The sequence below is a fragment of the Melanotaenia boesemani genome, chromosome 21 (assembly GCF_017639745.1).
Source record: "Melanotaenia boesemani isolate fMelBoe1 chromosome 21, fMelBoe1.pri, whole genome shotgun sequence".
Lineage (NCBI taxonomy): Eukaryota > Metazoa > Chordata > Actinopteri > Atheriniformes > Melanotaeniidae > Melanotaenia > Melanotaenia boesemani.
The window spans coordinates 21010929-21034506 of NC_055702.1; the positions used below are offsets into that span (position 1 = coordinate 21010929).

General features: G+C 39.8%; 1 protein-coding gene across 5 annotated transcripts in view; it reads left to right on the forward strand.

Moving 5' to 3' along the window:
• Positions 1 to 3042: 3042 nt before the first annotated feature.
• Positions 3043 to 23578, forward strand: part of mapk8b (mitogen-activated protein kinase 8b) — a 46717-nt gene continuing 26181 nt past the window's right edge. For 2 of the 5 annotated variants that reach the window (XM_041973412.1, XM_041973411.1), the window contains exons 1-2: positions 3043 to 3356; positions 19063 to 19242. In XM_041973412.1, coding sequence (XP_041829346.1) covers positions 19121 to 19242 — 122 coding nt within the window. In that variant the 5' untranslated portion in view covers positions 3043 to 3356; positions 19063 to 19120. Of the gene's footprint in view, positions 3357 to 4165; positions 4358 to 19062; positions 19243 to 23578 lie in introns of all 5 variants that reach the window. The other 3 variants (XM_041973413.1, XM_041973416.1, XM_041973414.1) reach the window with 3 other exon arrangements.

Below are 23578 nucleotides of genomic sequence, written 5' to 3' on the forward strand. Positions count from 1 at the left end.
ATTTAACATGTTCTTTCTTATGAATTGTCACTGAATCTATGTTTGATATCTTCAATATGAATAGATGCTTTTGATTGTTGATCACTGAATCAGCGTTTTGTTACCCCCCCAGTAATCAACAATGATTTGCATATTGCTCGCAGACTGGACAAAATTTAGTCATACAGGCCTTCTAAACAAGAGGAAACTATTAAACTTAAGAGGGTAGAGCAGATTTTAACAAGATGGTGGAGATCTAATGTCCCACTCACAGGCCATGACGGGTCACTGAATAATTTGTTGAGTATGAAGACGATGTATGAAGATGATGGGGCCTTCCCAATCAGCAGTTCTCAGTCTAGTTGAACATCTATGGGAAATTTTGATTAGACATCATCGCATCTCATAATCACCAAATCGCTAAATCGAGGAATAGATTATGGAAAAATGCTGTTTTATTGCACCGCACCTCCAGAATGAATGCAATATGTGGTGTTTCAGCACCTTACTGAGACACTTTAGGAACATATTTTTTAATTTGTGACTTGTCTGACTGTATATTTCAAAGAACAGATACTGAAGTCAGTAAAACGAACCTTAATACCTCATAACTGAACTGGAAAATGCTTCTGTTCAGTATGTTTGCCATCCAGCAGGAAAACACAGCTTTACTTGCATTTAATTCTGTGATCCCAGCAGCGAGACAGCTTGCCAAGTAACCCAAGCTCTTATAATCAGGTTATAGCCACTTCACTTTAAACAAGATAACCCAGAGTGTGTTCTCTGCATGGTGACAGGATGTTTTGACTCAGGCAGGAAAATGATCAACTCTTCTCATATTTTAAGCGGGAAAACACAAAATAAATATATGTTTTTTGTCTCTTTGAACAAAGAAATCCTCTAATAATTTTGTAGCAAAATCCAATTTAGTTGCATCTGAGAGAAAAGAAGATTTATACACCTCCTCTTGGCTGCTTTCCCAGGCTTACGAAGCACAGATCATTTTAGACCAGATCATGTGAGGCAACAAAGTCCTGACTGAGTGTAGGATACATTGGATGTTTGGAACAGAGCAACCCTCATCCAGGAGAGCAAAGTTCATGCCCTGTTAATGGTGATCTCTTCTTTAACAGTAACAAAGGACATATAAATGCCCGTGCTTGCCAAGTGGGAGGTTCTTAGGCCAAAAAAAGAAAGCCAAAAAAGCTGTATTATTATATTCTGCAGTTCTTAAATTTAAGGTTTTAAATATAACCTAAGCAGATGAATGAATCCAGCCATCATTACGTGTTATTATGTATAGCTGTCTGATATTTAAGGTCACATTAACCTATTTAATTGAGACTTATTCACAATATATGACCAAATGACTGAGAATGGAGCACAAACAATGATGCTAAAATGTGAGATGAGGGTCTTTCTCTATCAGAGAATGAAAAATCATTACTTTTCCCAAAGTTTTTATAAGAATCACAAAGTCGGCTGGATTTTCCTTCCAGTCACACACTGATATCAGCTGTGTCAGCCCACCAAAAACACATCTAGCTTGCTTTTCAGCCACAACCTACTTCTCAATCCAAGTTAACTTTAGCTGCTGGTTTTCTGCGCTGCTCAGTCCTTTAAACTCATTTCTGCTGTCAAAATGTGCTTTTAAACCATCTGCTTTGGAGGTAAAGTACAAAAAACATGCTTGATTGGTGACTGGAAATAAAGGTTGTTGTGGGAAGCATCATCCCTGCCATCAGTGTGTATAGAAACACACCTTTAATACTAACAGGCAGTCTGATGAGTAATACTCAGACAAAAAACTATATAACAAGGTTTCCACACATTATGCAGCCTACCTTATTTCATCCGGTGCCTGAGAAGATTTCTTCTTAAGTTCCTTCAAACATTCACCACTCTGAACTCTAATCCTTCCTCCTCTTATGCATCCCCCGCTGCCATTCCACCCACCTCTCCCTCGTCCCAGAGCTTGTGTCTGTCATGGCAGCTCATCACACACTGTCACCTCCGCATGATGATCAATTGCGTCCCCCAAGAATGAGCCAATCAGCACTGTAACATGATTTCTTCTGTGCTCACCTAATGACGTGTCGTGCTGGGGTTTCTGGCATTTTCAACTATTTTTAGCTGGGGAACTTACTGTAAGAACATAATTGGATTTGCAGAGCAGGCTAAAGGCAGATGGGGCAGCAAAGGGCCAATCCATTGTAGGCAGGACTGTGTTAATCTGATGTTTCAACTACCAGTGATGCATTAATTGTCCCGCTTTCTGTCAAGACTTTACATAGATGAACACAAAGGTTATTATTTGCCATTTGTGGCTGTTTGAATGGATAAAAAATTATTTTCCATCCCACTGGAAAACATGGGAAACTATTTAATTCATACAATATGAAAAAGATTTATATGTGATGAAGCAGTGGGTTAGCATATAAGCAGCATTAAGCCAACAGAGTTGGTACATCTGGCGTGCAAGGCTAAATTCATTGCTTTTTAATATGAATTCTTTAAATTTGGCCCTTAAATGTATTTATTTATTTATATTCCTTTGTATGCTTACCAATCTGTTGTTTTTCATCAGATTTGGTTAAAATTTGGATAAAATTGGTCACAAACACCATAAAACCCCACGTTTACAACTAGATATTTACAACTAAATATAACTGATGTAGCTTTAACATTTTCATGATCAAATTTTCAATATATTCAAGTCACCAATAAACCTAAGTTCCCAATTTGTTTGGTAAGTTCTGTGAGAAGATATACATTATATAAATAGCTAAATAGCTTAGATAAATAGCTTTCTACTAAGTTATTAATATGTAAAGTTTAATATATTTGTAATTTTATATTTTTTATTTATTTATATTTATTTTTCTATTCGTTAAAAATAATATTTTAAAAAAAAATGAGTGTGTAGACGCTATACCAGTCTTTTTTAACTTGTGCACACATAAATATCAGCACGTCGCCGTCCGTTGCGACGTCATTACAAAACGTTGCAAAAGCACGTCGTCTTCCGCTTTGCCGGAGCGGCCGCCGGGAACGCGCAGGCGGTCTTGAACGTCCCCCCGATTCTCATTGTGAAGCCGAGGAAACATCGGAAGCTTTCGACGACGTCGGTATGAAATGGCAGAAACTGGCCGTGTCGCGGAAGCACTGAGGCTAGGTTACGTAGAAGCTCCACATGTATTCGGCAGTGATCCTGACCTGCTAATTTAAAGGAAACTGGAGTTTGTCCGGAGAAAATACGAGGTTGAACACCAGCGCTTGCGTTAGAGAAATATATTTAAAAACACGTCCTGGTTGTGTCTTCGGCAGGCAGCGAGCGGCCACTGCGAGTCGAGACTGTTGGAATTAACCGGAGAGGGGTGAGCACTGCATAAGGATTTTTCTCCCTCTAAGACGTGTTTGACATGTTATTATCAACTGTAAGGGTGTGTAGTGTGCGTGTGTGTGTGCTAACGACCAAATGTGGGTCACACACATTATCGTGAAAAAGTGTCACGATAACATTTCGGGTGACCACCACAGCAGGCAGGACAGGTTTGGCCTAAAGGGTCCAAGGCAACCAGACTGTGTGGCTACGCTGGGAAGCACGTTACAGTTGCCTATCGATGTCGGTGCTACACACGTTAGCAGAGCTAAACACTGGGAACGGACACCGGGTGTTGCAGGCAGTCAAAGGCAGTTAAATGTTCAGCTAGAGCAGCGTGTCCCCAACTCTTTACTCACTACTGTAAACAGCCTCCATGTGAACAGGAAAAGAACAACAGTTGACGCCTATGAATGCACCCCATTTCTAGTTAGAATTAAGTTTGTTAGGGCGTTATCTCAGCTTTGGATGTGATATAAGTTCATTGCTGCCATGGAGACTGATCAAATGTAGGTTTATACGGGGCTTTGTAATGCAGCAACAACCCAAGGGTGGATGGGATGTTGGTATCTGGCTGTTTACAAGACTGCAGGCTTTGTGTTTGTGCATCATCTGCGCAATGTCTTAATATAAATATCTTGTGTTTGCATCTGAATAATGCTGCATGAAGCAGTGAGCTACCTCATCAGGTGAAGTGTGGTAACCCAGTCAGGTTGTTAGTGGTTTATTGTTAATATCGGAACATAGCTGGGATGTGGTGAGTGAGATTGTTACAGGTTTCAGCTTGTGTGTGTGCCTTTCCAGTAAATGCATCCTGGTTGCTCAATCGATCTTGTATGCATCTGGAGTCAAGTTTGGGTGCTGCAGCTTCCAGACTGCGCTGCACATTTTGCTGCTGAGGGGCCGGCAGCAGCTTGCCAAGAGAACAACGACGATCAGTCAAATGCACCAAGAAATCTGACTCCTGCACCAAAAAGTGCAAGGAGGTCTGCAGAGGTAGGATTAGAAATCATGGCTTGTACAGACCGATTTAAAGCCTCATAACTAGTTAATTTTGCACGTGATCATCATTATGATGGTTTCTGAGTCCAGACATGTGTAACCTAGCTTTACTAGTCCTTAGTGCCCCTCAACCCCCTTTCTCTATGACCCTGGACAGGATAAAGCAAGAACTGATTATAGATAGATGGTGGAGTCATTACTGAGTGGCATGCCGCTTGTCCTGTTCTAACCTGACAGCTGGGGCCATTGCTGACGCAAGCGAATCAAAGGAAAGAGTTTTAATTACAGGTTCAGATGCAACCTGTAAGGTGTGACTCTTGCATTCTTGTTATTCTTGCATACCTGTGCACATATGTTTTATGAATGTAACTTGTGTTTAAAATGATTTGCTCTTGCTTTTGCTCTCCGTGTTTCTGAGACATGGTAGTGCTTTATCATTTGCAGTCATGTGAAAGAGAATGTAAATTAAATTTAATTAAAACTATCAAGAATTTGTAGACTCTCAGCTCCTTCAGTCAGCATTCGCTCGTACATCTCTCAGGCATCAATGTTCTCGACTCTTTTTCATTTTGAATAGGCAGATGTGTTGCGTTGCCACATTGAATTATAGGTCTGTTGTTTCGCTTAGCTTGTGTAGCTTTTGGTGGAAAGTTTAGAAATAATTTGAAACTTTTCAAGCAGGCTATCAAATCTCGTGTCAGATTTTTAGCTTTAAGTTTCAAATAAATGTCAGGCCTCCCCACCGCTGAGTGTTAATGCTTTGTGTCTGTCTGAATCCTCCCTTAAGCTTCCCCTCACATCATCTGAACTTTGAAAAGATTTAATTCTTGTCCTTTCCAGACGTTCTATTGTAGGTTTGCTGCTGCGTTTGGGATCTTTGTCCTTTTGCATGACCCAAGATATAGCTGTCAGACAGATGGTATACAGGTCCTGTGGCTGCAAAAAGGCCCTCATCATTACCTTTCCACTACCATGCTTGAAAGGTGGTTTGAGGTATTTGTGCTAATATATTCTGTGTGTGGTTTTTCCACGGAGCTGTGCATTCATGGCCAAAACTCTTCACTTTGGTCTCAGGTGTCCAAAGGACATTTGGTCTCATTATCCTTCACCATATTCTTCTTAAATTTATTAATAGGTTACAACAACTTTCTTTCAAATGTTCGTAGACCAGAAAATTGTTTGGTATTCACCAATCTAGGAGGAAAGACACAATCCCATTGTAAGGTGAAAGGAGGTTCCAGCTGGCTGTACTTTCATAGGTAAACACCTGAAAATGCCCATAAAAGGTCATGAGACGACAAGCTGTGTGCAAACACACACGGAGGTGAGACAGAGGCAAAAAATAAATAAATAAATAAACATAATACCTAGGCCTGTCGCGATAAGCAATAAGTCAATTAATTGAACGATAAGAAAATAAGAGCACGATAAGTTTGCCGGCCGCGATAATTTTTTTTCGTCCCCCCTTTACCATAGACTGTGTATGACAATAGGTTTCACTATGGAGTATTTCGACTAAACGCTCTGGTTTCTTGCGGAGTGATCTCTCTAGTGTCACACTTTACTGCAGCATGTTGCAGCACGAGCCGGTAAGCCGCATTTGTTTTGCACGGCTGCCAACACGCAATGGCCGTGAGACTTGCGTATTTAAGTGGCTTCTCACGCTCTCGCGCTAAACCTCCGATTCTCATGCTGAAATATGTAAATAATAGATGCAAGCATCTCCTCTTTTATTGTTTCGCTGCTTCCCACATGTAAGCAGAACACACACATTCTAGCTTACGACGTCAGTACAAAGCCCCCACTTCCTGGTCTACCGTAATAACCCCTGTAATCCGCAGGCACATTACGCAAATAGAATCAGCCTATATACTACCGTATATGACAAAATACACATTAAGAGCAATGCCGGCTAATCGAGAGGTTTGGGAGGATTCCCAGTGGGCCGCATAACTTTTGGGCCGGTGTCCCGGCGTATGTGAATGTGGTATCCCAGCTAACTGCTGGGTTGTAGTTACTTATAAGGCCAACAGAGGGCAGAATGACTTTATTTCACAAGCAGTAGATTTTGAAGAGCAGAAGAAGAACACAGGTTTTTGTTCGATGTAAAGTGCTGAAGTTTGGTTCGTCATTAAAACCGGCATGCTTGTCTACTTGTCTGGAGTTTATTTGAAGATGCAACAGTGAAAAAGGCGCTTTTATTTATTTAGTTTATTGACCTTTGAAAATGTGTACTTGCATTATTACGGCATATGTCACTATATTAGTTCAGAATGGTCTCAAAATGACACATTAGCGCTCTGCGCAATATTATCGTTTATCGCGATAATTTCTGAGAAAATTTATCGTACAGCTAAATTTGTTATCGTGACAGGCCTAATAATACCAAAAGTACAAATGAAAATAAATAACGATAATAAAAAGTGTGCACTGGAACCTGTTTGTCCTCATTTTTTAAGTTAAAACTTGGTTATAAATAATCACACAGTGAGATTCAAATCATTTAAAGCCAGTTTTATGTACAAATGGGCAGCAGCCTGTAGTCTGGTCCCATGAATGAGTCAGGACGAACATCCTCTTAGTGTAGTAGCTAAAGAAGATAATAATACATCGTAGATAAATACGAAGATGCTGTGCCTTCTACAGTTTGTAAAGCAAATTACCTCCTGCTGTGTCATCTTTTTAAGATGAGGTGCTGCGATGGAGCGAGTGCTTGCATCTAATTAAATTCAATCTCCAGGTCAGTCTGATGGTTGATCAGTGGTTTTATTTAAGTCGACCAGGGCATTACCTCGTTTTCCTAATAAAGCTAATTACTGTAATAAAAAGACACCGTTGTAGTAAATTTTAATGATCAAAGTCCACATCCAGCCAATGGAGCTGGAAGTTACAGGTGACTTGAACATCCACGAGGTGACCAGATCTGGTGTTTCCAGTCTGTTGCAGTGATGGTTTTTAGAAAGACCAGCAATAGAATCACATCCATCTTGACTTCGACTTGTTCTCGAATGAATAAAAAACAGTTTAATTTTCCCTCGAGAGAAATAATAATAAGAAAAAGACAAAATATGATGAGGCATATGTTCCCCTGGGCTTGACCAGGTAATGGTCAAGTAATGGTAATGGTCATTGGTGGGCAATGAAAGGAAGCCACAGTGGGTTGTACGTCTCAAAGTATCATCATCTGACAGTATGAAGATAAAAGGGGGCCTTGCAGAAAAAGTTCGGGAACCACTGCTTTAGAGAGAAGATGCCCTCCTGCAAGTCCCACAAAAGTGGCTCAGATCTGACTATTTTGCCCCACGTGACCCATACCTGATCTTTTTACAACAGTCTGAACAGCACAAATCTGATTTTTTTTATTTATTTTTCTTCTTTTAAAATCCAGGCCATTTTCAGCTGTGGTACTAAATCTGACATATATCCAATATCTTTCAAAATGATGTCAGTCTGAGATGCTACGTTGCATTTCATCTGACTTTTCCGTCTCTGAAGTGAGACAGACATCATAATTCTGTGCCGGAGGAGACGAGACATGGTAATATCAAATGTAAACAATGGACGGAAAAATGTTATATCATTGTTTTCTCCGGCTTTGATGGCACAAAAGCTTTGAAACTGATAGACACATTTTCCTTTGCATTTGCCGTGTGTACAGTTCACACTGAATTGAGATGGTGGTTGCATTTAAAGTGTAATGTAAGCATTGAGACCTGCAGTGTGAACGTAATCAAATATATTGTCATGAATGCATTTATATCCTAACTGAGGCCTGGACAGTCTGAGATGTACCTTTAGGGTTTTCTTGCTGGAACACCCGCTCCTGGAAAGAGTGGCAGCTGTCTGTGTCCAGACTGTTTGGGAATTCTCCGATAGCCTTTTTTCGCAGACTGATTAGCAGTGTGTTTTTATTTAGTTATTTTTTTTAGTTGCACAGTTAAATAGATTTATCCGGCCTTCAGTCTTCATTGTTCTTAATATGGTGATAATTTATAGTTTGCTGGCTATATCTGTAAGTTTGTAGTGTGTTCAATCAAAACAGCATTAGATGTGATTCGGTTCAGATTAGGTGAGATGTTTGAGTGTAAAATTTCCTGATTTGTGTCTGCAGACAATCAGTAGAGAAACGTGGGCTCACGTCAGCAGCCACTTTGGCTGAAAGTGCTTTGCAGAGAGAAAAACATCCCAAACTGCTGGTGGACTCGATCACGGTAGCCCAGATAACGCAGAGCTGTTTGATATTTGCAAGAAACAGGCTGCATACTGATTGAGACAGAGCAGAGCTGCGGTGGCCAGTTGGAGATCATTTCCCAGGAGAGACGGCGTGATGGACAGCGGTGGGAGATCAGGAACTGGATCGGGCCGCCAGTTCAAAAGCCATATCTGGCTCTCTTTGACACAGTTATCAGTTCATTTCCGTCTGGCTGTCAGAGACACGATGTCCCTGCTGTCAGTTTCAGGCGGTAACTGCTCTGCCAGCTGTGGTTGATGAGATATCTGCGATTCCGATGCAGCTTTCATGTGCCGATGAGTCTTTTTGGAGGTTTATCAATGATCTGAAAGACCTCTCACCCCTGTGGGCGCTCTGTGGTCAGATAGATCAGCTGTTTCTACAGTCACATCAGTTATATCCTAAATGTCCTCGTATAAACACTCATATCTCACTTCAGAGCCAGTTCATCATTTATTTCCCATGCAGCCTGTTCCATGATGTGAATCTCAGCCTCTTTACAGCTGATATTAACAGCCTGACACACTCTGTTTTCACACACAGCCACAGATCCTGGAACGGGATGTATTAAGAGCACAGCGACACGGCTGTGATGCTCTGATCAGTTTGGACATATTTTAATTCTGGAGCTTTCAGATTCGATTCTATTTGAGCTGACATTTTCTAAAAGGCATGTCAGAAATGTTATTTTAGTTCCCTTTGCAGCCAGATACCTCTGGCAAATTAAGCTGGCAGTTTTGCTGCTTGTTTAATAAGGCTAAACATTACATGAAACGGATTTAAATCATGTCATAAAAGGATAGGAAAATTATTTAGGGGTGCCTGCATCACCACATGTTGAACCAGTCTAATACAGCCATTCCTGTTGTGTCTGCATTGTTCTTGTGTGTGGAATAAATGTGGAACTTGTCACTTCAAAGTGGAATCAGTTAATCATAGATCATAGTTTGACCTGGAGATGAAACTGGACCACAGTCCCTGCCCCAGTTTACATGCACAGGAGAGGAATCAAGTCATAGACTGTAAAAACATTACAAAATATTTAATGTAGTTTTCTGTGGGAGCGCCCTGTTCATCAAGTCTAGCTGGAATTTCTGCATAAACACTGCCAGTAAGGTATTTCAATGCTGCTTTTGTAATGTAGTAAAATCAGGACAAATTAAAGCAGTACGACAGGCTGGAAACAATTTAAACTGATGCAATTTACATTCGTTTTTAGTCACAATTAAAGTTTAGCCGTCTTTATGGAATCAACAGAAAGATTTGTAAATAAGAGCAGCTTTATTGGAAATACTGCTGCATTAATAAACATTTACACTTCACTGTTTTTACAAAGATGCAAAAAAAAAAAAAAAAAACATGGAACTTTGACGCATGTGCTGAGCATTTAGGCATATCTAGTTGAACATATTGTACAGTATATATGTAGGACTGATTCAACCTGGATGAGTAATTCAATTTCATATTTTTTTGGATTGGGTTGAAATAATTTTTTTTTAAATTAGTACTGCACAATTATGACCAAAATAATAATCACGATTATTTTGATCAACATTGTAATCTGGATTATTCATCGTGTTTGGAAAAACATGTATTTTTATTGCACTAATTATAAACACTAAAACTATATGGCAGCAATTTTTAATGAAAAATTAAATTTTAAATTAGAATAGATGATAATTAATGAAACAAATACATTTACCATTCATTTTGGTGAAGTTAATGTAAATTATGGGGCTACAAAAGATGCTAAATGAAGAGCCGTTCGGGACCCAAAAGAGCCGAACATCCATCACTAGGATATACAGTTGTAATGGATGCTACCGTGGAGAGGGATGTTGTGAGAAAGGCAAAAATGGAAGAAAAGACAACTTAAAAATGTTTAGAACAGCAAAAAAAAAAAAAAAAAAAAAAAAAAATTCTTCAGTCAATATTTTCTTTGTTTTTTTTAAGTTTAATTTTATTAAGTGTATTTTTTTTTAAATTAGGAGTCTGCAACATGTCACAACACTTTTAACTTTTTAAATGTTTATGTCCACACTCTTTATTAATAAACATTAATATCTGACAGTAAGCCAGCGCAGGATCATCCAGCAGCAGTTATGTACGTTTAATTTTCTGCCTGGTCATGAAACGGAGACGATCATCTCCTGCTCTGAATGCAGCTCCGCTGCGTAAAGAAGCCTCTTCTGAGGGCTTTGAACGGGGGAGGCGCAGCATCCAGTCCTCATTGAAGAGTAAACTGTACGCTCTTTCACGTCAGTCTCCAATATCGCTAGAAAAGTCGCTAGATTTGTCGCTAGTCTTTCTTTTTTAAAAAAACTCGCTAAATATAGCGACGAAGTCGCTACGTTGGCAACACTGAGTACAACTACCTGCCGACTGTAAAAGGGCGGCGCCACTGCGCCCTTGTTCTTTAGGCAGCTTAATGAAGCTTCGGCCTTGCGTTCGCCCCCTGGTGGTTGGCAGACTACAGGTTGAGACTGTGTGTGATCAGAGATGCATGCAGCAAAGTTCGTGTTTTGAATGTAAATATCGTTGATGATCAGGTTCATTTAATTGTGGCCACCAAAATCGTGATCACGATCAAAATCCGATTTAAAATGTCTGTTTTTGGTTGGATGCACACAGTAATTTAGCTTCCTTTAGCATAGTGTGAACAGCATGAAACGGGGATTATTGTGAAATTTGCTCATGTGTGGGTGTGATAGGCTTTCCCTACCAATTTAAGGGTTTTTCATGGTGTCTGATCCAAATGAACATGAAAAGCAAGCGGACAGTCAAACATACTCTGACCGCTGTAGCGCCGTTGTTGTGACGGGACCTGCAGTGACTGGGCTCGAGTCTTCCCAAGACGATCAGTGATGGCTGTGACGCCGACAGAAACATCTTAGTTTACCAAGAAATTAATAAATTTGATACTAACCGACTCCAGCAAATAAAATGAAAAGCTGCTTCTAGTTTTAGTGAAGCCTTACAAACAAGTCATCTGGAGGCTGTCCTGTATAAGATCCATGAAAAAAAAAAAATCTGTCTTCGTCAGTTACACTACTCGTATAAGAGACTGTAGTGTCTCTTATACGAGTAGTTTCACAGTGTAGTTCATTGTGTAGGTTTTATACAACACCAAATGATTAAGGATTTCTTGGGTCCCTGGTCATGTAAAAGAGCGGATCACGTAGGAACGTTTTGTGTTCATGTCTTTACTTTGATTGTTCTGAACTGGTGGTAAAATTCATTGCAGCATTAAACACTATGATTAATTAATTGTAAAGATATCTCAAAATGGTCACTTTATATAAAACATGTATGAATTATATCAGCGTAATTTCTGCACGGAGTGAAAACAAAGTTACACTAGTGTGTTTCCGGTTGAGTTGCTTTGTTTTGGTTCCGTGAGGGCTGCAGAAGAGGCTGCCTGAGTGGGACACTACGGCAGAGGAAGAGGTTTCCCCACCAAACAGATTTTTTTTTTTTTTTAGTTGAGTGTTTATGCTGTTTATGACTCGGGTTGGTCTTACAGCGCAACATGACCCGTTCAGCAGCGTTTACTGAACGTCACCTTATAGCCTACATATGAGATAAAAAACTAGTTTGGTTAAAAACTAGTTTGTTTACATGGCATTAATGTTTATCTAATGTAACATTAGAATTAAATTGTATCGTGTGATTTGCTGTTTTGTGATTAAGTACGACTCTGCTTGGTCGTGTCACCATCACCAGATGTTACGTTATACAGAAGAGGAAAAGAAACTAAATACGTAGTTTGTGACGGATAGTTTCGCTGTTCAAACATAAGCGACCTGGCATGAAGTCAGTAGCTTTCAGTCGTCAGTTTGCAATGGTCGCAGTCCGTAGAAAAAACAGCATTTAATTCCAGATATACGGTCTTATTTATTTTCACTGTTGTAGTTTTTTTTATTTATGTCCCAAACAATTCTGCTGAAGGACAGCTGGAAGCCAAAGCCAGCTGAGTTTTTCCTGTGTTTATAAATTTACTACTGCGGATGAAAAGAAATGTTCAAGCCCCACGTCCTGGTAGACTTTTCCATCTGAGAGAAATCCAGAGTTAATATGTAGGATTTATTTAGTTTTTACACAGGAGAAGAGATTTAGCTGGAGTGAGACTTCTTAGGTACTTTGTTGTTATATAAGCAACTTTTATTTATTTATTTATGGCATGAAAAGATATAAATAAATAAAGAGTGTTGAGGAGATTTTACACATTATAGTGCTTGGAAATTGATTTACATATAATAATCGTGATAACTGTAAAGAAAATCTGTAATCGTGACATTCCTAGTGGTGAATGAGTTTCTTTCTAAGGATGAATAAAGCTGTCTTGTAAATCACAAGTTAGATCACAATGTTATAAATCGATCTAGTGGATAACAAATATTTGTGTATTTGCTGATACTACAGATTTTGCCACTAAACAATTATGAATTGATCAAAAAAAGCATACAAAATCAAAACACATTAAAGATTAAATAATTAGAGCGTATCAGACATTTGACTAATGCTTGTGTGTTTAACCCTTAAAATTCCACTAGATCACTTTCATTGTAAACAATATCTCAGGAGCAGTAGTTTTACTTTGTGGAGTAAAGTGTGATGGATAGCTTACCCTTTAGGTCAGGGGTGTCAAACTCCAGGATACCGGCCCTCGAGGACCGGAGTTTGACACCTGTGCTTTAGGTAATCTACTGAAGTTTTCCAGGTCTATATATCCCATCCAGGCGGTTTACAGTTCAGCTGCAACATGCAGCATTCATTCACAGACTCTATATGGTTAATCTATAACGAGTGATCCATGATAACACCTTTTAATCTCCACAAGATGGCCACCAATAAATGCCAATTTTGTGGAAACATTTTTGCCTGCGGCGTGTGTCCAAAGTCTGTCCTCAATGGCCGCTGTTCTGCAGGTTTTGGATGTTTTTCCTGCTGCAGCACACCTGAGTCAGATTAATGGATCAACATGCTTGGTCAGAAATTGACAACAAGCTGGTGAGGAGAGACGTTTGATTTGAATCAGGTGAGCTGGATAAGGGAAGCATTTAAATCCTGCTGGACTGCGCTGCGGCCTTCGAGGGCTGGAGCTGGACACCCCTGGCCTACAGGGAGATCAGTAAGTGGATTCAGGGGCCTGAATCAAACATCAGGCAGTGTAAAGATGCCTTTCATGCTCAAACTGTAGGTTACAGATGAAAGAATTGGGAGCCACAACAATTCCCACTGCAGATGAAGTGGTGTGGTAGCGCTGTGGGGGCAACTTCCTCAGTGCATGAACATGATTCAGGAGGAAATAAGGTCGTTTTAGAGACGATTAACACACATTCAGTCCAAGAATCTCCACGTTTACAGCCTTGATGAAGTGGATTACCTTGGCTGTAATGATGAGCTCAGCTGAGGTATTCGCTCACCTCAATGCTCCAGTGTTCAGGACATCAAACACACTTTCAGGTTATCCAGTACTTCAGATCTACTTCCTGCATCTGTCAGAAATGGCATTCAGCACCTTTTGTAGAAATAACAACACAAATCTGTTACAGGCTGTCAAAACATTCACGTCTGTCATCTCATCTCTTAACACAGGTATGCACACTCAATCTAGAGTCAGATTTTTCCTGAAAGCGGTGCCAGGAAAAAAAAAAATGACTGGAATGAGAACGAGTGCATTAAAAAGAAATCCTTTTCTTCCTGAGAAGGCCTGTCCTGGTTCAGGTCTTTCAGGACCAGTTGGTCCTCGTAAGACTTCTATCAGAGAAATCTGAAACTTGAAGTCTGTTAATGTTGGAAACAACATCTTCGAGCCATTTTTGGTTTCATGTAAAACACATCTTCTTTAATGTCTGTTTTACTACTTTTCTGGTCGGTTCAAAGCTGCTCATGTCTGTTTCTTGGGATGAGCCTTAAATGATTATGATCAGCGAGTTGTTTCAGGTTTGACCACCAAATCTCTGATTCAAGCCCCCAGAAATGCTGCGTCACTGAAACCAAACGGCAGCATTTGCTGTGGCATTGTTCTGATAAGCTCCCGCAATGTGACACGATTTATTTCCATCAAGTGTTGCATTAATTTTTCACCAAGTTCTTGCATTGATGATGGGAGAGCCAACCACTGCACAAAGCCTTCCTTAGCACACCCCAAAGATCTTCAGTAGGGTTCAGGTCTGGACTCTGTGGTGGCCGCGCCATCATGGAAGATAAAGTCCATTGATGGAATAACCTGCTCATTCGGTATGTTCAGGTATCAGCTGACCTCATTCTTTGGACACATAATGTTGCTTAACGTAGACCTGACCAATCCTACATCAAACCTCTGCCCCCAAAGGCTTTTATATTCACTTCATCCTCTTTCTTCTTACCCTGATGCTCCCATCTCTCTGGAACAGGGTAAATCTGGACTCATCAGACCACATGACCTTCTTCTGTTACTCCAAAGTCCAATCTCTTTGCTCAGTAGCAAACTGAAGCCTTATTCTCCAATTAGCCTCCCTGATTAGTGGTTTTCCTATAGCTACACAGCTGTTAACTCCCAATCCCTAAATTCCCTTCACATTGTGCATGTGGGAATGCTTTTACTTTCTCTATTAAATAAAGCCCTAAGTTCTACTGTTGTTTTTCTTTCATTTAATTTCAATAGACATTTAAAAGCCCATTTATGCTCGACGCAGAAGACAGATGCGCAGACAGAAGACAGATTTGTTCGTCTCCTGCATCGGTTACGTTCAGAATTCGGTCCGTTTTCGCTGAACTTGGCTATCCATCGCTTGACGAAAAAGACGAAAACATGCCACCAGAAATCACGGGGGCAGTGCTGAGCAGAATAGCTGACATGCACCCACCAAAAGAAACAAACCAGAGAAGAAGAAGAGGATCAGGAAGGAAAAAATAAAGCAGAAGAAGAATGAAGACGACCACAATAACTGGTAGTCAGGACAGTGTTTCTTTTTTCATCTTCAGTCCTAATCAAAACTACCAAATATGTAATTATTTTAAATATTCTAACTTTTTAAATATCATTTTAATTACATGGTGTCACTGTTTTGTATGAAGAAAAAAACCTACAGAAAATGAGTTACTTTCTACTTTTACATGTTATAACATTTAGGTCGTCCTAAAGGAAAAAGGTTGGTAACTGCTGTTTTGCAGCATGTGCATATCATGTTTTATCATCACTAATCTATGGTGGAAATTCTTAGGAAAGGCTGGCTGGATATGCAGAGAGCGTTCACAACCACAACATGTTTTAAACTGTTTAGACAATAATTAATCTGGAAAAAATGAGTCATTTACTGTAATTTGTTGTTATTTCTGTGAAGATAAACCATCTTCCTGAGCTGTGGTCCTTTACAGAAATTCCAAATACCGTGGAGGGAGAGTCAAACATGTATTGGAAGAGAGGTTTAAAGGGATTAAACAATGTGGCTGTGGAAAACCATACCAGTTCTTAGCTCGAACCAGCTTGGAACTGAAACCAGTCCTGAACTAGTATGGAAGCTTTTTGGTTAAGATATAGTAATACAGAACCAGAAGACCCGTGCTGGCTCTCTCTGTGACTACAACTGTTTGTGCTTCCTCCAAACACTTGACAGAACGCTTCTTGCTGTAAAAAAATTGCTGTGTTGAGTCTCTTTTGTCATATGAACCCTGTCTTCATCCCTGTGCAACACCAGGTTCTGCACCGGGAGAGAGAAAACGTTCTTATCTGAGACAAAGCGAGTAAGACAGGAGAGAGAAAAAAATGGAGATGAAGGGATGAAACCAGTAAGAGGAAACAAGGAGGTGCAGGTGACCTGGTGTGGTTGCATTCTTCGAATGTAAACATCTGGTTCTGGTTACTGATGATCAAACCATGCATCTTGAACAAATGAATTTGAAGAATAGTGAAGAAGCTGATGCTGAAAGGGAAGAGGTGGGGCTGGGTAGTTATGGGAAAACTCGTGGTGGCATGAGGAACATAGAGCGATCACCTCCTCCTCAGCACAACGTTCCAAATCTCTCTAATGATTCCTTTTCTTCAAACTCGGCATGAAATCCGGCTTCCTGCCTTCTCTCTGCCTGGATACCCGCTCCATGAGCCTCACCCTTAGATTTTAGCTCCTCTGGGCTCGATGATGGATTTCACAGTCGTAGTAATCATTATAATTGATAAGCCTCCCTTTAGCATTAAATGCATGGCTGCTCTGATTTCTGACATTGATTAATATCCTGTGCTGGTGAATTGAGGGTTTAATTGGACTGAAGAGAGCATGATGAGATTCGATCTGTCAGCACATCTGCTTTGCAGCGACCATTGCTTATAACTAAACTAGCCTCTTTTAGGAATACTAGAATATCACTTAATCCAGATGATTAAGTGATATTCAACATTTATTACAAAGATCCCTTATAATACTCAGCTTGTTAGTGTTTTCTAAACCAATTGCAGTTAATAGGCTGTACCTACCTGTAGTGTGGGACAGGTCTACTTCATGAGTAGTTTCACCAGCTTAGTTTCCAATCAAATATTCCATTTTTCAAGATGAACAAGAGGTGGGGCTAATTTTCCACTTTGGTATCTGATCACCGTCTGACAAAAGGTGCCAAACATAAAACCTCTAATGGAAATAATTCGGCTCTATATTTTCATAGTCATGTTTTTTGTGCATTGTTGTACATTTCCACCCTTAAAAAAATGCCTAATGTTTTACAAAACCGGTTTACAGGAGTGTTGTGAAGTACTGCTTTCAGTGATAACTTTAATAGGGGAGAAAATGAAATTTCATGTATATTATTATAACAGGCGAATGGTAATTTTGCATCCTGTTCTAGTTGCTAGGAGAAGCTTTTTTTTCCTCTACTGTCACCCACCATCCTGTGCTTATTTGGGAATTAAATCATAGAAAAGATTTGATGCAATCAATTGTTTTTCTTTACTAAAGCAACACAATTATAATGAATTGAACTTGGATCATTCACTCACTGGCCTCTTTATTAGGTACATCTTGCTAGTGCTGGGTAGGACCCGTTTTTCCTTGAGAATTGGTTTAATTTGTGGTGTCATAGATTCAACAAGGTGCTGGAACGTGTCTCAGAGATTTCGCTCCATATTGACATGACAGCATCATACAGCTGCTGCACATCCATGATGAGAATCTCCTGTTCCACCACATCTCAAAGCTGCTCTACTGGACTGAGAGCTGGTGACTATGGAGGCCGTTGGAGGCCAGTGAACTCATTTTTATGTTTAAGAAAGCAGGTGGAGATGATCTGGGCTTTGTGACGTGGTGCATTATCCTGCTGGAAGTAGCTTTAGAAGATGCTACACTGTGGTCATACAGGAATGCTGTTCTGTGTATGTTGTTTGTAACCAGTGGTTATCTGAGTTATTGTTGCCTTTCTTTCATCTCCAACCAGTCTGCCCATTCTCCTCTGACCTCTGACATCAACAAGACATTGTGGTCCAGATAACTGCTGCTCACTGGATATTTTCTCTTCTTCAGACCATTCTCTGTAAACCCTAGAGATGGTTGTGTGAAAATCCCAGTAGATCAGCACTTTCTGAAATACTCAGACTAGCAACCATGCCATGTTCAAAGTCATTTAAATCCCCTTTTTTCCTCATTCTGAAACTCAGTTTGCTGTTCAGCAAGTTATCATCACCCGGTCTACATGACTAAATGCACTTAGTAGCTTTCACATGATTGGCTGATTAGCTTGTGTTAACAAGCAGTTGAACAGGTGTACCTAACAATTTGAACAGTGAGTATATAATTTTTTAATTGATTATAATTAGATTGGACTGTAGCTTTATAAGTGACTTAAGATGGCTTTGTCCTGAGTTGACGTAAAAATAAAGCTGACAGTAACTTTGTGGTTAGAGCTCCAGCATACTGGGAGGCATTATTAATGTTTACAGCTCTCAGGAGCAGTAAACAGCTACTGAAGTGCTTCTCTAGCTACTACAATGAGCCATCATTTGTCACTACTCAAGATCTGATAGTATTTTCTGCTCCCTTGTTTATTCCATGGCATTAAAAAAACAAGATGGAACCAGTGATTAAAAATATTTAATGCTGTTTAAAACAATTAATGATATAAAACATGAAGGTGACTTCAATACATTCACTTGTTCAGATGGGCCCGTTCTAGTCTTGCTCAGTGACTTTTTATCCACAGACCCTGAATTCTAACTTCAGGATGATGTTTCTACACATCAGCCTATAAAATCCCATCTGCACCCTTTTCTAAACAACACAGCTGGTTCTCAAATATCTCTGTCTCCCGTCCCAGCATGCAACGTGCTGTGATGTACCTGCATATTACCAGGATGAAGCCATCACTGAATTTCTGACCTTCTTTATAAGTGAGAATATGATGCTATGAGGCCAGAATACACATCAGATGATGCTGTTTTAATGATTGAATTTGATTTCTATATGGTGTCAATCAAATGTGATCTTTTCTTCTTGTCCCACAGGTTTTGACAGGCAATCCCTCTTGGATGCTCAGTCACAGTCTTGGTCCAAGGCTTCACCATGAACCGGAACAAGCGTGAAAAGGAGTACTACAGCATAGATGTGGGGGATTCAACTTTTACTGTTTTAAAGCGCTACCAGAACCTCAGACCCATCGGATCTGGAGCACAGGGAATTGTCTGGTGAGTTAAACTAACCTCTGAAGGGTAAAAATATATCAGGAATTATTTATTTGTGTTTGGGACTGACAAAACAGTTGTACAATGTTTGCTCTACCTCATCCAAATTCTAGATATAAGGAGAGGTTATATGGATGCAGGTAAATAAAAAATATTTCACCAATAATAATAATTATACCATGGTCTGGGTGAATACTCAATTCTGATTGGTTGAAGGGTGTCCATTAAAAAGTGATAATGGACCCCTATGAAAGAAGTTTCCGTCAAATAGACTACGTGAGTTTTTACTGAAATTTCTGGGTCAGTGCACTATGCACTTAACCCATACGAGCCCGACATGACATACATGTTACATACAGTTTCTAAGACATTTTGCTTCAATTTATGGTATAAACTTTGCTCAAAATCCTGTTGAACACAATCTGATATTTGTCTTCTCTCCCGTAATAGATACCCAGAAGCGGAAAACCACATTATAATATTTTTAATATATCACATGGTAATAAATGGTAGACACCCCCCCCCCCAAAAAAAAAATGTTAATATTTTTGTTACATTTGGTTAAAGGGCCTAATAAAGACCTCATATTAAAAAAATTGGACTTTTCTAACCATTTTTTCATGGGTTGGGCCTTAATGGGTTTAAATCTACAGTCAATACTATGTTTTAATTTTGCTTTGAAGCTAAATGAAACACAGACACACAGTTCTACCTTTCACCTCATCTTCCTCAGGATAGATTTTTAATATAGCACATGGTAATAAATGGTAGATATCCCTCCCCAAAAAATGTAAATTTTTTTGTTACATTTTGTTAAAGGGCCAAATAAAGACCTCATATTTAAAAAAAAAAAAAAAAAAAAAAAAACTTATAATTTTTTCACAGTTCAGGCCTTAATGAAGTTTAGAAGCGCGTGGATTGGGACACACCCAAAGACACGCCAGGCATTAGCATTACACTAGTATTAGCACAGCATTTGCTAAACTGTCCATTGCTTATTCACAATAAACACAAGAAAGCTCATATATTCCCATGGCAACAGATTCCACTGATCTCACTGTACCCATGGCAACAGTGGCCATCTTATGACCTTACCATTCCTATGGCATTACTGGCAGCTTTGTGGCCTCACTGTACCCATGGCAACAGTGGCCATCTTATGACCTTACCATTCCTATGGCATTGCTGGCGGCTTTGTGGCCTCACTGTACCCATGGCAACAGTGGCCATCTTATGACCCTACCATTCCTATGGCATCCATGGCGGCTTTGTGCCCTCACTGTTCCCATGGCAACAGTGGCCATCTTGTGACCTTACCATTTTTATGGCATCGCTGGCAGCTTTGTGGCCTCACTGTTCCCATGGCAACAGTGGCCATCTTATGACCCTACCATTCCTATGGCATCCATGGCGGCTTTGTGCCCTCACTGTTCCCATGGCAACAGTGGCCATCTTGTGACCTTACCATTTTTATGGCATCGCTGGCAGCTTTGTGGCCTCACTGTTCCCATGGCAACAGTGGCCATCTTGTGACCTTACCATTTTCATGGAATCTCGCTGGCAGCCTTGTGGCCTTGCAATTCCTATGGCAACAGTGGCCATCTTGTGACTATTATAATGATTTTATCTTATTATAATTGCTGATTAGGAAGGTTCTCAGATTTATTTCATTGTCTGCTCTGTGTAAATCTTACCTGTGCCAGATTTACACGTTCAGACCAAAAGACCCATTAAAATTTGGTTTTTATTTTATTTTTAGTTTATTTAGTTTTTTATTTTTATTTAGTTCCCTGTGGTGCACCAGAATTTGTTTTGATGACTAGTTTTATTGAATATGAAATGTCTATTGAAAAGGTCCCTGGACATTAATAACAACTAAATTAGCTCTTAACACTCCCTATCATCTCTAACTATATTTTACTGTGTAATATTTATGATATTTGTAGTTTTGATGAAGAACAAGAGTCAAGTCAGTTGTTCCATTAGAAAACTACATGTACCACAGAAAAGAAATACATTTGCCATCAAATACGATGTTGTTGTTTATGCATTAGTCTAAATAAGGTTTTACAACATTATAACATTTTTTACAGAAAAACAATGAAACTATAAGCTTATTTTTATTTTTATTTATTTATTTATTTATTCATTTATTTATTTATTTATTTATTTTGCATTGGCCATCCTGCCATCCAGCTGGATCCAGCCATTATGGCAGAAATCATTATCACCATTTTCTAGTTCTTGCATTTCTTCATTTTCCTGTTTTGGTGTACTAGCTGTGCTAGATAGTAGCCTTTTGTGTGTTGGGCTATTGTGTGTGCAGCAGGACGAGTCCTGGCTGTTTGAGTTCCCAGTGGGGGACAGTTTGATAGTCCTTTTAGATTGGGCTTACCTTTGTGTTCCCAGTGGGGAACATTCTGGGCACAGGTTAGGTGTTGAGCAGCACTTCCTTTTGTGTGTGTTCTGCCATTTTGTTATCCTTTGTGTTAAAGTTTTGGTGTGTTGTGTTGGGCTAGATTAGGCCATATGTGTTGACACTTAGTTTATTGGGACTGCCGCCCTTTTGCCAATTAGTTATCACGCCAAGTTAAGAGCACCTTTTTGTTTGTTGGATTTGAGATGGTATTACTTGGCGGGTTTGGTGTATAGTTTCTGATTTAACTTTTGTTTTCTTTCAGCAGTTCCGCTAACCCCAACACTTGGATTTACGTTAATTCCCTGTTTTACCCATTTTATTTTATTCTCACCACAATAAAATCTGCTTGATTTCAACTTTACAACTGTCTGCGACTGTCTTTTGTGTTACTTCCCAGTCATACCACTATAACGGGACGTAATGGAGGGATTTTTCTTCTTTTGAAGTCCACATCTGATGTTAAGTCTTCCTCTGGTTGAGAGACATCCTGTGGTTGAAGGTCCAGTTCTTTGGAGACTTGCATTTCTTCATTTTGACTGGAAGTCTATGGTGTCTGGGAGTGATTGCAGCCTTGAACGTTCTGTGTACTCTGCTGGTGTTTCATATTTTTCAAGATGTCTCTACTTTGTCCTGTTTTGGTGTACTAGCTGTGCTAGATAGTAGCCTTTTGTGTGTTGGGCTATTGTGTGTGCAGCAGGACGAGTCCTGGCTGTTTGAGTTCCCAGTGGGGGACAGTTTGATAGTCCTTTTAGATTGGGCTTACCTTTGTGTTCCCAGTGGGGAACATTCTGGGCACAGGTTAGGTGTTGAGCAGCACTTCCTTTTGTGTGTGTTCTGCCATTTTGTTATCCTTTGTGTTAAAGTTTTGGTGTGTTGTGTTGGGCTAGATTAGGCCATATGTGTTGACACTTAGTTTATTGGGACTGCTGCCCTTTTGCCAATTACCCTATCACGCCAAGTTAAGAGCACCTTTTTGTTTGTTGGATTTGAGATGTATTACTTGGCGGGTTTGGTGTATATTTTCTGATTTAACTTTTGTTTTCTTTCAGCAGTTCTGCTAACCCCAACACTTGGATTTATGTTAATTCCCTGTTTTACCCCTTTTATTTTATTCTCACCACAATAAAATCTGCTTGGTTTCAACTTTACAACTGTCCGCGACTGTCTTTTGTGTTACGCCCCAGTCACACCCCTATAACGGGACGTAACAGAGGGAGTCCACATCTGATGTTAAGTCTTTCTCTGGTCGAGAGACATCCTGTGGTTGAAGGTCAAGTTCTTCAGAGACCACCTGTGGTTTTGCTTCTGCTTGTGGCTCTGGAACTTCAGAGTCAGAGTCCACAGATGGTGTTGAGAAAAGTTCTGGTTTGGACTCTGCTTCAATTGAAGGACAACCTGGCTCAGATACCTGATCAGGGATCTGAGGGCCATTGCTGGCCATTGCCATGTTCAGTCGGACAGTAAATTCTGCCACCTTCCATTCCAGCTCTTGTATAATCTCCTCTTGAGACCTCAATTTGGATTTCATTTCTTGGTTGGATTTGATCTCCTTTTCCAAACATTGCTTTACCTTTCCCAGCTCATCGATGTTCCTTAACAGGGTTTCTTCCTGTCTGAGCTCACTCTCACCATTAGGGCTTGGTGCACTGGATGATTGATCCAGTTCCTCAACAATGTCCGTATTTGTCTTCAGCTTCTGTTCAAAATGCCTTCTGAGACGGCATTCTATTTCCCGTTGCTGGTCTGTTTCTACAAACATTGTCCACAAGTTTTCAGATCCTTTTTCTGCTTTTATTCGTTTCTCTTTTTCCAAAGTGAGAAATTCGTTTTTCTTCTGCAGTCTTGCTCTGAAATCCTCTACCTGATTTTGGTATGATTGAGAATCTTGTTCTGCTTTAAGCCGTTTCTCTTTTTCCAAAG